The 12,604-nt window shown below is 38.8% G+C and overlaps 1 protein-coding gene across 2 annotated transcripts in view; it reads left to right on the top strand.

Annotated features, from left to right (window-relative positions):
• The window catches only part of TMEM181 (transmembrane protein 181), a 42,024-nt gene that overhangs the window by 9,157 nt on the left and 20,263 nt on the right, over positions 1–12,604 (top strand). The window contains exons 2-7 of one of the 2 annotated variants that reach the window (XM_089530116.1): positions 1,542–1,645; positions 4,830–4,879; positions 6,389–6,479; positions 7,997–8,127; positions 9,340–9,456; positions 11,837–11,917. In XM_089530116.1, the coding sequence (XP_089386242.1) occupies positions 1,542–1,645; positions 4,830–4,879; positions 6,389–6,479; positions 7,997–8,127; positions 9,340–9,456; positions 11,837–11,917 (574 nt within the window). The remainder of the gene's footprint in view (positions 1–1,541; positions 1,646–4,829; positions 4,880–6,388; positions 6,480–7,996; positions 8,128–9,339; positions 9,457–11,836; positions 11,918–12,604) is intronic. The other variant, XM_089530117.1, reaches the window with a different exon arrangement.

Genomic DNA, 12,604 nt, shown 5'->3' with positions numbered 1-12,604 from the left:
GTCAAATTTGCTATGTCATTATATTTAATGGGACTTGAGCATACACAGATTTTCTTATACACAGGGATCTTTGAACCAAAACCCAGCATATAACAAGGGTCCACTGTATTAAATTCCAGTTTTTTGTTCTTCTTGTGCCTAGTGACAGAAACTTTGGGTGCATATGCCCTGTAGAAATAATGCAGTTTTACATGCTGTAGCTCTGTTCTATGGAATTTTGAGGTTTACAGTTTTACAAGGTCTTTAGCCTTCTCTGCCAAAGAGTGCTGGTGCCTCAGAAAAACACAAATCCCAGGATTCTCTGGGATGGAATCATAACAATGAAAGTGATGTCAAACTGCATTATTTCTACAGTGTAGATGCACCTTTTGTTTGGTGTAGGTGAGGTGTTTCAGTGTACTGGCACATTCATTAGAGTGATAACTTGCAGGTCTGTGTGTACTTAACATTTCCTTTGCCTACTGTTTTCTGTCTGCAGTCACATTCTTATACTTCTAGGAATACTGTAAGAAAAGCAATTATGGCACATACAAAGGAGAACAGTGGGAACACATACATTTAACCCTCATTCCAGCCTCATGTTTGCTGTTGAACCTGAAATCAATCCTTCTTACTTTTTTTGTGAATGACCTTTTAACCCTTCCCTTGATCGTCACTTTTGGTTTTACCATGCTTCCTTCTCCTATTTCTCTTCATCTAGCTTCTATAATGTAGAAGCATTTCTTTGATAAGGAAAACGAGTAAACGATTAAAAAGTACAAGTAAATATAATACCAGGGACACGTTTCAAAATAATATTTCAGTTTTCCCTGGCATTTCCAAGAGACAGAATAGTAAAACTTGCACCAATTACCTTTTCAGTAAACATGGCATTATATTTCCAGTTGAGTTAGTGTATATGGGAGATCCGGCCCCAATGCAAATGTCTCCATAGTTTATCTGTCTACTGCTTTCCCCATTGCTCCAAGCACAATCTTCATTTCATTTCATAATTATCCATGTGGAACATGTTCATTCATCTCTCTGTTCTGAAGACAAAGTAAACAGTTGATTTTGCCACAGATCCATTACCTATTGTCTGTAAATCAACAAAATATTGTATATGCATGTCAAGATTGTGGCAGTAAGATAATCCAATGTTCCACAGCTACAAATGTGGATGTGCATACCATCTGCTTAGTTGTGTGCACATTCTTTGTGTGTGTGTTTTTAAAGTTCTTCTCTTTACAGTATAACAGATAGTGGAGTCCTTTTCTCCTAGTGCTGGAAAAGGTCAAAGAGTTGATGAAACTATTCTAGTGTGAAGAAAAGTCTGTGATGTAAAGAACTGTTAAGGGTTATTCTATTAGTGTAACTCAGCTTTAGACAGTTTCCTCAATCAGGAAGACCACTTTCACAAAGACATGCTCATTTTATTGGTTGAAGATATTGTTTCATCAGCTTTCTGGTAGTACATTAAAACTAACAGCAACTTAAAGTCTTTTTTAAATGCCTCCTTGTTGGAATGTTTCTAACTTGATTATTTCTATTTTTCCTTGCAGGTTGGCCCCAATGCGATTGTATACACTGTCCAAGCGCCACTTTGTCTTGGTCTTTGTTGTATTCTTCCTATGTTTTGGTTTGACTGTCTTAATTGGTATTGTAGGTAAGATTTTTGCCCATTTGATTCTGCAATGGCTTGTCTGTGTAGATTGGTCTGTGGCCATAATAAAGCTATGAATTTGCCTCGTAACAGGTTTGCCTTAGGTTTGCCATAAATCAGAAATGACTTGAAGGCACACAACAAAAATGACAAAGTGTATAGGTGCATGCCTGTCATTCTACTGAATGCTGCTTTGTTAGTGAGACAGATAACCTAGTATGTGTACCATTTCCATGTGTAATATGTGAGGGGTTAGAATGTAGAATGTAGCAAATGGTTTTGTGCAACTGCTTCAAGCTAATATGAAGTAAATACCTTGCCCAATAGACTTCCCATAAGGCCAACTTTTAAATTGTTTTTGCACTCTTTCCTTTACACTGTCCCAGTCATGGCTACTAAAAAGTTCAAAGTAAGCTGATCTTTCCTTTCTGGAAAGGGTTATCCTACCATGAACCTGCTGGCTGAGAATTCTAAATCTTTCCCCAAACTAAAGATCCCAGCTTTCCATACAACCTTGGTAGCTAAAGTGGAATCATAGCACTGTAACTGAGCAGTGTTAAAGAATATACAGCTTCTAAATAATGTGTGGTTATTTAAAAACTTGTTAGCATACACCATACCTCATCACATGGGTATCATGTTGAGGATGGAGCAAGCTACAGAGAATAGGACCCGTAACAATTGATGCAAGCTACAGGAAAAAAGATTCCACCTTGACATCAGGAGGAACTTCCTGACAGTAAGAACTGTTAGACAGTGGAACACACTCCCTTGGATTGTGGTGGAGAGTCTCCTTCCTTGGAGGTTTTTAAACAAAGTCTGGATGGCTATCAGAGAATCATAGAAGTGGAAGAGACCACAAGGGTCACCCATGCATGGCAGGGGGTTGGACTGGCTGGCCCTTGTGGTCTCTTCCAACTCTATGATTCTATGGTTCTATACCCAAAGTTTGGTATGTCTATGGTTGTTCATAAATTCTGATTATAAAGGACCCTCCTGGGCAACAGTTCACTCCATATGTATGAGGAAATAGACCAAGTCTATAAATGCTTATGCTCCAGCTTCTTTCACATAGTCAGTCTCCAAGGTGCTATAAGATACCCTTGTATACTGGTATTTAAAAAAAAAAGAAAAATGTATGGTTTTAGAAATTAATTTTAAATACACTTGAAGACCTGTTCAGCAGTTGACAGAGAACTCACAAAGAAGGCTGCAGTGAGTGCAAATGTCTGTGTTTGAAGTGAGGGTGATAGGGATAGGGTTCGTGCATGTTTGCTTTTGCTTAAAGTCTTTACTTAAGATTGGGGTGGCAAACTATGGCCCCATACAGACAGGCCAAAATAAAGCTGCTTCGAGTCACTATGGCGGTATGCAGTTTAAATGATGCATGTGTATTAAGAGTCTGGAAGTTGTGCCAAGGCTGTGCTCCAGTCCTTAGGACTGGATCGTGGCTTTGGTGCGGCTTTCGGTCTGTCTGTATGGGGCCTATGTTTGCTGGAAGGAGAGAAGAGCCCCTTCTTGGACCAGATTATGTCAGAGGGTGTTGCCATACACCTGATGACAGAGTTGGGGATGCATGTACCCCTAAATTGTCCAGTCCCCAGTTAAACTTCAGGATGGAGATTTTCCACCTGGCTCTTCAGTCCAGAACTTGACTTCATTCCTCTTTCCCCTGTAGGGGCAGAGGAGGGAGGAATGTAGACCCCGTAGTTTGTACAGGGCACAAAATACAATTCCTGTTGTTGGTTCTTATGAAGGACCGGAGATAGCAGAATTTCACTTCTAGCTGAGAGCGAATGAGACTTTGGGGAGGATTTCAATGGGAGCTTCTGCAAGTTGGATGGAGATTTGGCCCATAGGCTGCAAGTGTCTCTCCATTGACTCAGAAGTAAGTTTTCTAATGGAATTTTCTTAGAGTGTTTAGGATTAGAATGCTATCCCCAAAGAGTTCCTGTTCTCTGAAGAAAAAGAAAATACAGTTAATAAGTTCATGCTTTTTAGCTTGAGATAAATTCCTCTCTAAAACTGTTTTCCAATACTGTCTGCTACTTTGTGCCATGTTGGAAAGTTGGACCTGACCTTTGCTATCATGGAAAAACACTAGTGATGCAGTAGATTCTTAAAACCTTACAAGGTTACTTTGGCAGCATGATTTGTTGACTTGAGTTCAAATTATTGATAATCCTTGCTTGCTTTAGCTGTAGGCAGGACACTTCAGCTGCTTTTAAAAGGACTCTTAAATTTTTAAAACAGGATGGGAAATTTGATGCAGAAAAATAGATGGTCAGAGAAATACCTGGAGAGGAAAGAGGGGGAAACCAAGCATGGACAAAATGTGTTTCCTTCTTATAACAGCTTTGCTTGGTCAGACCAGTGAGCTGTCTACTTCATCAGCTTGTTGCCAGCATTGTCTAAGATAAAAGAGAAAGCCTCTGTGTTAATTAAAAATGGATTTTGTTCTCTCCTTCCCATAGTTCAGTCCATTTTGGAGCAGGAAAACAATTTAGAACTTTTCCTTCAGGTATTTTAATAAAATGTGCTCTTAAGTTGCCTTTCAAGTTGCTAAGCATGTGAACAGTTGCCATTCGTGAGTTTCAGTGAAACACTTTCTTGAAATCTTGAGCCTGTTACAGACTGCCAAAATAAAGCTGCTTTGGGTCTCTTTGGAGGGGTGCTATTTAAATGATGCATGCATCCTAAGAATCCGGAAGTTGCACCAAAGCTGCACTCCAGTGCTTAGGAATGGAGTGTGGCTTTGGCACGACCTCCGAACTCTTAGGACCCATGCATCATTTAAATAGCATACCTCCAAAGAGACCCGAAGCAGCTTTATTTTGGCAGTCTGTAACAGGCCATTGTCTCTTTCTTAGTGGGTTCCATGTCCAATTTCTTTTGCTTTCCAGCAGTATTTAGCCCAGAAACCAGGCATGAAGGCAAAAAATCCTCTCCTGCAGCTCATGCCTGGCACTTTGTTAGAATTCTGCTGTGCCGCAGAAATCTCTGGCTAATGCATGTTAGAGATTGCCCCTCATTTGATAGATGTGTAAAATAGAATAATGTTTGCTGTTCTTAACAGAGACCTTCAATATATTCTACCATTCTAAAGTATTCAGTTGTAAATGTAGACGTTGACATATCATGGTGCAACTTTTGTTAACTGAGTGCTGTTTCTCTGTGTATTGTATAGGTCCCAATGTCATTCTTTCAGAAACAACTCGGTTGAATAATAGTTCCAAGGTAAGTCTTACTGGATTCTGTCTGTAGAGGGTGCATGCTGACTTTACCTAATTATTTCTAACTCCTGCAGCACTTGAGGCAAGAAGTTTGATTATAGTCTTGAGGTTGTGGAATGGACTCAGTATAATGCTTCCTCTGTGTGTGGGAAGACAGTAAACAGTCCCCCAGCCAGCTATTGCGACTCAGCGAGCTCATATCTAGACTCTCTCCATCACCTTCAGCCCATTAATAACAAAGGATGTAATAGATGCTGCCCCTCTCCCAAGCTGTAGCTCCTGTACTTCAGTCAACAGAGACAGCAAAAATGCCGTCTGGCCAGCCAGTCTGCAGGAAGCACCTGACTGGGTAGGAGGCATGTAAGGAAAAATCTTGTATATGTTTCCACAGTGTCTTTTTTATTATTAAGTTCCATGAGGCATGTGGGACCTATATAATGCATCTCTACATTTGGCTTGGCATAATTCTTTGGATAGCTGCTACCAGATTGATTATGCACCCGTTGGCCTGTCCAACAAAGTGCTGGCTGTGGAACGAATAGCCAGGTAATATACATCAAAGTGGGACAGAGCCCAAGTCTTTTAAATACCTAACAACATCCCATTCTTCGAGGCTTAATTCTATCAAATACCCATATGTTCATAGCACAGAACATAACAACTGTTTTCCTTTTTAAGTGGAGTACCAGTTGTTCAAAAATAAGAGATGTCTGCATCCTAATCCATACAGTTTAGCAAAATAAAGGTAAAAATCAGAGAGAACAAACAGAATAATCTGTGTACGTTCTACTGTGTTGCTTGGGCATACTGCCATTTTTCATTTCTGCTTCTTGAAGCCTTTGCCCTTCCTTATGCTGATCAGATTGATTTGGCTCATTTTCAGGCCTGTGTGCAAGTAAGCATAATCTCAGTTGTAGACAGGGGTCAGAATTATTCAGACTATGGGTTATATGCATTAAGGCCTAAATCCTATTGTTAGCCCCAATTGGAGTAAACCCATTTAATTAATGGGATTTACATAGATCAATGGATCTAATCTGGTTGGGAGTACCAATAAGATCCAGGTCTAAGACTGTTCCCCCCCCCCAAGCCGGTCTGTATCCCCCCAAAGTCCTCTCTTGAAAAAAGATATCAGAAAGTGTGGGGTTAGCATACACTTCCTTTTCCTCCTCACACATTGTGAAACCTTACTGTGAATGTTTGAGCAGCACTTATGATTTGCCAAGGAGAGCGTGTTAATGAAAGTTCTGTTAGGACTGTATCAGTAAAGTGCACATTGCTCTTTAGTTGTGAGACCTTATTTAATTTGCTTCCATATTGCTAAATAAGTCTCCTTGGTCTTGAATTAAGCAATGCTTATATTATTAGCCTGTAACAGGAATGTCGTGGCCAGATTTATGAAGGGAGATCTTTTGATCGCAGACCTTAACTTGCTAATAAAATGTCAAATAACTAATACAGTAGAGTAAATTAATGTAATTTAACCTTTGCTTCTATTTTTTTTCTGTTCTAGATAAGCCAATTTAATTTAAGTTCCAAACCATTATCTACTTATAATCAACAGTTATGGCTGACTTGCACAATGCAGTTGGGTCAGCCTTATGGTAAGAGTTATTTAGTTTGTTTTGTATTAGTTTGACTATACCATATAATTGTATACACATCAATATGCACATAAATATGTTTGTCTGTCCCATGCCTGTACAACATAGAGGTCCCTGGCCTTTGCATGATGTGTTACCTTTAGATTTCTTCCCCTCACCTCCTGGTTTTGTATCTCTGAGAAGGTAACAGAAATGGTGAAGTGGTGCCAAGCATGGTGTGGATTGCAGAGTATTACCAATGTGTTGTGCAGGCTTGGGGAGGCTAGGCTATGTGCCCAGTCCTTTTGTCAATACAGAATGACTTCTTGCAACATCTTGCTTTGAAAATCAAACTGTAAAAAGAAGATGGCTAGGGTTAAATAGTAGATTGAATTTCACAAACAGAGGTTTGTTTGTTTTTTTAAAAAATAAAGACAAGGAAAGTTCTTCTGAAAATCAAATATCTTCCTAAGTGTCAGATGCTATCAAACTTGCATGAACTATATTGTATATACAGTTGCATCAGATGTATTGTATATACAGATGTTCTGTATATAAGGGCTTCTGCAGTAACTTTTATCAGATGGGGTAGGTGACAGCAAACTACATTACGGATAGGGACTTGTGATAGTGTGCACAATGCATAGATGTCACTATATATTTTTTATTTCATAGGGTAAATTGTTTGTACTATTTGTAAAATGGCAGTTTGAATGGCAATACTGGATCAAAGCCCCCAGTAGGTGCATTACAGTTTCATAGATGAAACTGTGGGTGTACTTATTTATAGAATGAATTGTGGAGATAAATAAATTAGGAATATTACTTCCAAGCTTCTGATCCCCCCATTTTTTTAGAATATAAGGATGAAAAAGTAGACAACTGGAGATTAGGAACAGATGTAGTGAATAAAATGTGGAACGGTATCTACAGGAGATGAAGAAGTAGCTTGTGTAGGATATTTATCATTTCCTTACCACTTGTTCCTTAAGCATATTTTGTTTTTATTTTTAATTTTTACCAGATGTTATCCATATGTTTCTAAACTATCCTGTTCAAGAGTGAGGTTGTAAAATTTATTTCTTTAAAAAAAAAGAAAAGAAAAAAGCAACCTACATTTCTCTGAATGTCACGTGTGAGAAAAACCATGCCTATATGCTAAATTTACAATTTATTTATATGGCTCTTGCTGCTGGATCTTTTTCTGGAGTGCTCATTCATTGGGCTAAACACCAGTACCTGTTCTCTTGTACCCACGTGTGAATGGAGAAGGTGCTGAAAGTAGAGGACATCTGGTACTTTTGCCAAGCCAGGGCATGTGAATTTGATGAACCACACCTCTAGGATCATAAAAGATTTCAGAGCATAAATTGCAGCAGCTGGTTGATATCAGGTTGTCATTAATGACAACCTGATGTACTGTTGATTTTTTAGTAGAATCCATTAATTTTGAGTTGATATTCTTATGCTATCTTGTTTTCAATTTATATTTTCCAACCTGCATCTTAAAGCAATATTCTTTGTTCTTAAATTTTCAGATGACAAATGGAAAAACTTGAAAGTTGGTTTTAATATGTCAGTGACAATACGTGGTGTAACAGAGAATGCAAGCGTAAGACATTTCAACAAGGAAAAATACAACCAGACAAAGCTACTCAGCTGTGCACCAGTATGTACTTTGTGAAGTTTGTTACAGTGGAATTAAAGGAATGGGGTGTGAGCATATGGTTAAGTAGAATTACTTCAAAAATATTAGCTTCTTCATGTGATACCTAAAATTCAAAACTTGTCCTTCCAGGGAGAAGTGATAGGCAAAGATTTTCCAAAAATCCTGGGAAATCATTGTCAACCAGGACTGATTACACTGTGTTAGTTGGTAAAGACAGTTTTAAAAAAAGAAAAAAGTGGGAAGGGTGATATCTGAATTACTAAGTGCAAGTTCTTTAAATATGAGCATCCAAGTTCTGTTTCTGACATCTACAAACCAAAGGATATTTAGGTTTATTGATAATCTACTCACCAGGTGCCATGTTCAGTAGTAAAGTGAAGGGAAGACTAACTAATCTTCCCCTGCCCCTTCTCACTCCTATACCCTCCTGTATCCCTAAAGACCTCTGCCAGAGGCTCAGGGAGTTCTTTTGAACTGGATGGGCTGCGTCACATGGAACTGCAGGGAGAGGAACCTTGCATGACCTGGTGCTGGTGCAAGATTCCTTCATCCAATATTGCACAGTTTTCCACTGCTACTGCAGTTGAATGTGATATACCTCATGATATTAATTAGGGCCCCACATCCTCTGAAGTGGGTTGTGGTGTGAGTGAGCTGCAGGGTGAATTAGAAAGACTGGTTGTGCCAGCTGTCATTTGCTCATATTGGCTGCAGCCTCAGCTATTTTTCAATCTTTAACTCAACTTTCTAGAAAGACTGAATGTTTCCAAATCAGTTTGCTTGCTGTAAATATTACATGCAACTAATAGTCCCAGGTGACCTGCTACTTTGTCTTATGCTGTGGAGCTGTGGCACTCCAGGTGTTGGACTTCAGTTTCCATAGTTCCTCATCATTAGCCATGGTGACTATGGCTGGTGGAAGTACACAGTTGCCACCAGTTTTTTATGAAAACAGAGCAGCATGCTTTAGTGAATATCAGATGGTTTTAAAGACATCTAATGCCAGAAGCAGGATGGATGTGCTCTAACTCTAGAAACTCAGACTGAACTGCTTCTCTAAAGGGGTTTTAGCTTGTTACTCATTCATTATGACATAGCTATGAATGTCTCAGAATTCCAGAAATATTAACTGCTGGCCAATGTGTTTTTTGTTCTTACTGTCCTTGTATTTCTTTCCCTGCCCTTCTCTGTTTCTTTATTGTGTGTTCATAGCAATGTGCTGAAATCATTGTGCTTCATCTGGGTTACCTGAACTACATTCGTTACGATATCAGTGTATCCTTTGACAATCTTCTTCCATTCTACCAGATCAAGAGTTACGACTTCACAGTAAGTGTAAATATAGGGAAAGGAAACATAAAATAAAATATTAATTTGAATTACAGATTTCCATGCATAGATGTCACAGTTTTAAAAGATACAGTATTTCCCAGAAAAGAATCAGTAGCAATTTTTAGAATAGTGCTAGCATTGCTAAAATCCCAAATATCAGTTATTGTAGTACATGATGAAAAATAATCTGTTTTAGATAACTATAAAATGGCAATTTTGAATACAATTTTAGACCTCTATTTCTGAATGGATAAAATGTCCTTTCTAGCTTTGAATATGATTAGGTAACACTGGCTGCATTCAGACTGCAGAAATAATCCAGTTTGATACCACCTAAGTGGTGTGAAACTGGGTTATTTCTGCAGTATGGATGCAGCCATTGTAAAAAATGGCAGTTGACTTGGTTCTGATCTTGAGATGACTCCAAGTAAAAAAACAACAATGGAAATGGGTCAAGACTTGCACCTGGTAGAGTTTCCCTGTCTCTGGATGGCAGCATGCAGTTGTCTCTGATCCTCACCCCATTGTCATCTCTTGTGTTGATCTCTAAGATTGGGTGACAGTACAGAATAGCATGGAGGCTGCAAGGGAGTTAGTGATAATGAGAATGGAGCCTTTTCAGTCATGAAGGAGCAAGCCTGGATCCAGTCCTTTATCTTTTTGCAGACTGTAATGTAAGGAAAGTCTCTGTTTCATGGAACAGAGCTGTCAGCATAGGCTGGGCTTAGTTTCAAAATGTTTTATTGAATTGCAAAATGCTTTGGTTTATGAAGAATGAATTTTGGGAGCATATTGTGAGGGTGAAATGCAGAAGGACAGCCAGTCTTTAATACTGAAAGCTTTGTTTAGCAGTTGATATGCATTTTTTATTCTTCCATTTCAGTTTATATCCCACTTTTCTGTCAATGGCATTAAAGTGGTGGGTAGTATAATCTAAATAATATATTCAAGGATAAGCATAAGAGAACAGATAAATGAATGATGAAAATGCAAGAAAATTTTAAAAAATCCCTCAGACTAAAAACAGCAGACAATTAACTTATGTTAAGCAGTTTAAAAAAGAAACACAAGACTTATAACCAGATGGACCAAAGCGGTATCTAAACAAGCAAATAAATAAAATATTTACATGATGAGAAGGAGACAAACAAATCTCTGAGGAAAGGGAGTTCTAAGCTGAGCTGTGGACACTGATAGGGCGCTCTTGCCACTAAACATATCATATATACTCGTGTATAAATCAACCTCATGTATAAGTCGAAGGCAGTTTTTGAGGCCAAAATCATGGATTTTCATATGACCTGTGGATAAGTTGAGGATCAAACACTGGGGCATGTTACAAAAGATCTAAAGGGGGAAACAAAGCACCACTTCCCTCCTTGCATCTCCCTCTCTGAACCTCTCTCAAAGGTCATAGTATCAGCATGGAAAATGGGGAATCAAGCCTGGGCGCATGCACACAGACACACACACCCCTTTGCATCAGCATTTCCAGGCTCATGGGTTGCAAAATTGGGAGCACAAACCTCTCCTTTTCCCTCTGCTCCTAACCCCAGCATTTCCAGGCTCATGACTTTCGAAATAGGGTCCAAGCCTCGGCATACTACCACTCCCTGTGTCCCTGCCCTCAGCAGCTGCTTGTTAGCTCCGGCTGCGAGGGAAGACTGAGGGATCACACACATACGCACATGGAGAGAGAGGAGAGAGCCTGCTAGCACCAGGGCTCAAATGAAGAACTGGCTACAGAGGAATGTGGGCACTTCTTTTATGAACTTTATCAGGAGTAATAGCCTATTTCCCCTTATATAAGTCTACCCTTGATTTTGGAGTCCATTTTGGGGCATAAATTTCTCAATTTATAGTCAAGTATATATGGTAGTTCAAAATTTGGCAGACCTAGAAGTAGAGCCTCTCCAGATGGTCTCAGTATTTGGTCAGGCAAATGGAGAGAGACCTCTGTTTTAATTTATAGACTTAATTATGTTGAAATTTGAAAGAAGCCAAAGAAATAATAAAGAGTTCATAAATCAGGGTGAGTCATTGTAGTAATATAATAATCTGAGTGTTGGACTAGAACTCTGGGAGACTGGGATTCATGTCTCTGCTTGGCATTGGAACTCCCCTGTGTGATCTTGGGCAAGTGCATTTTCTCAGCTTCAGAGGAAGACAATGGCAAACCTCTTCTGAATAAATCAGAGCATGGATTCAAACCCTGGTTTTCAGAGCCGTAGTCCCACACTCAAACCATTACATCACATTGGCTCTTTTATGCATTGTTTCTGTGTATATTAAGTATTTTAATGCCATCTACATTCCTGGAGAGGTAGAGGGGTGTGTGTGTGTGTGTATGATAACATGCTCACTGTTTTTCTTTCAGTGGAAAACCTATAATCCGTCCTTCTCGCAAATGGAAATCTGGTTCCGATTTGTTTTTGTCGTTCTTACTTTCATAGTCACAGTGAGTATTGCCTCCTTAGATTATTTAAATACAAGATTTAGAGGTTGCTGGGGGGGAGGAGTCATGGGTTGGAAGTACGTGATCAAATGGTACAAAAAGCAAGCTGTGTTCTTTTGTAACTAATCTGTATCACTATCAGAAAGTATGCTCTCCGTAAGATAGACCATTATCTCCTTTGGTTATACATGTTCTTACTTGCTTTGTTTCTTTTGCTGTGTTTGAACATTATATGCAGAGCTTGGAAGTAACAAGTCACAAATAGTAACTAGTTAGTTTATTACACTTAAATTTAAAAAGTAACATATGAAGCTAATATATTAATGTTACAGGTTGACAGTTTGTAGTTACTTTGAAACATTTTTTTAAAAGGCATTTTAGAGGCAATTTGACAAAGGCTTTAAAATTCTTTGCTATTCACATCATTCCTTGGGGTTTCTCTTTCTCTCTCTCTCTCTCTCACACACACACATACAGAAAGCAAGAAAGTAAGGAAGAACAGAATGAAGGAAAAAAGCAATGAACAGTGCAACATGTAAAGCAACAAACTATTTTTTTAAATTCAACTAATAGTGGGTTAATTTCCAAACACTGTAACAAGGAAACACTACTTTTAAAAACGAACTTTTGTAGCTCAGACTGTCTGCAATACAGATGAAAGAAAAAATCTAGAAAGAGGAGAGATCTGAA

Source organism: Sceloporus occidentalis, unplaced genomic scaffold (genome assembly GCF_023333645.1).
Source record: "Sceloporus occidentalis isolate IW3139 unplaced genomic scaffold, rSceOcc1.0.p SCAF_6, whole genome shotgun sequence".
Lineage (NCBI taxonomy): Eukaryota > Metazoa > Chordata > Lepidosauria > Squamata > Phrynosomatidae > Sceloporus > Sceloporus occidentalis.
Note: the sequence above shows the minus strand (reverse complement) of the source record. Positions and strands in the feature narration are given on the sequence as shown.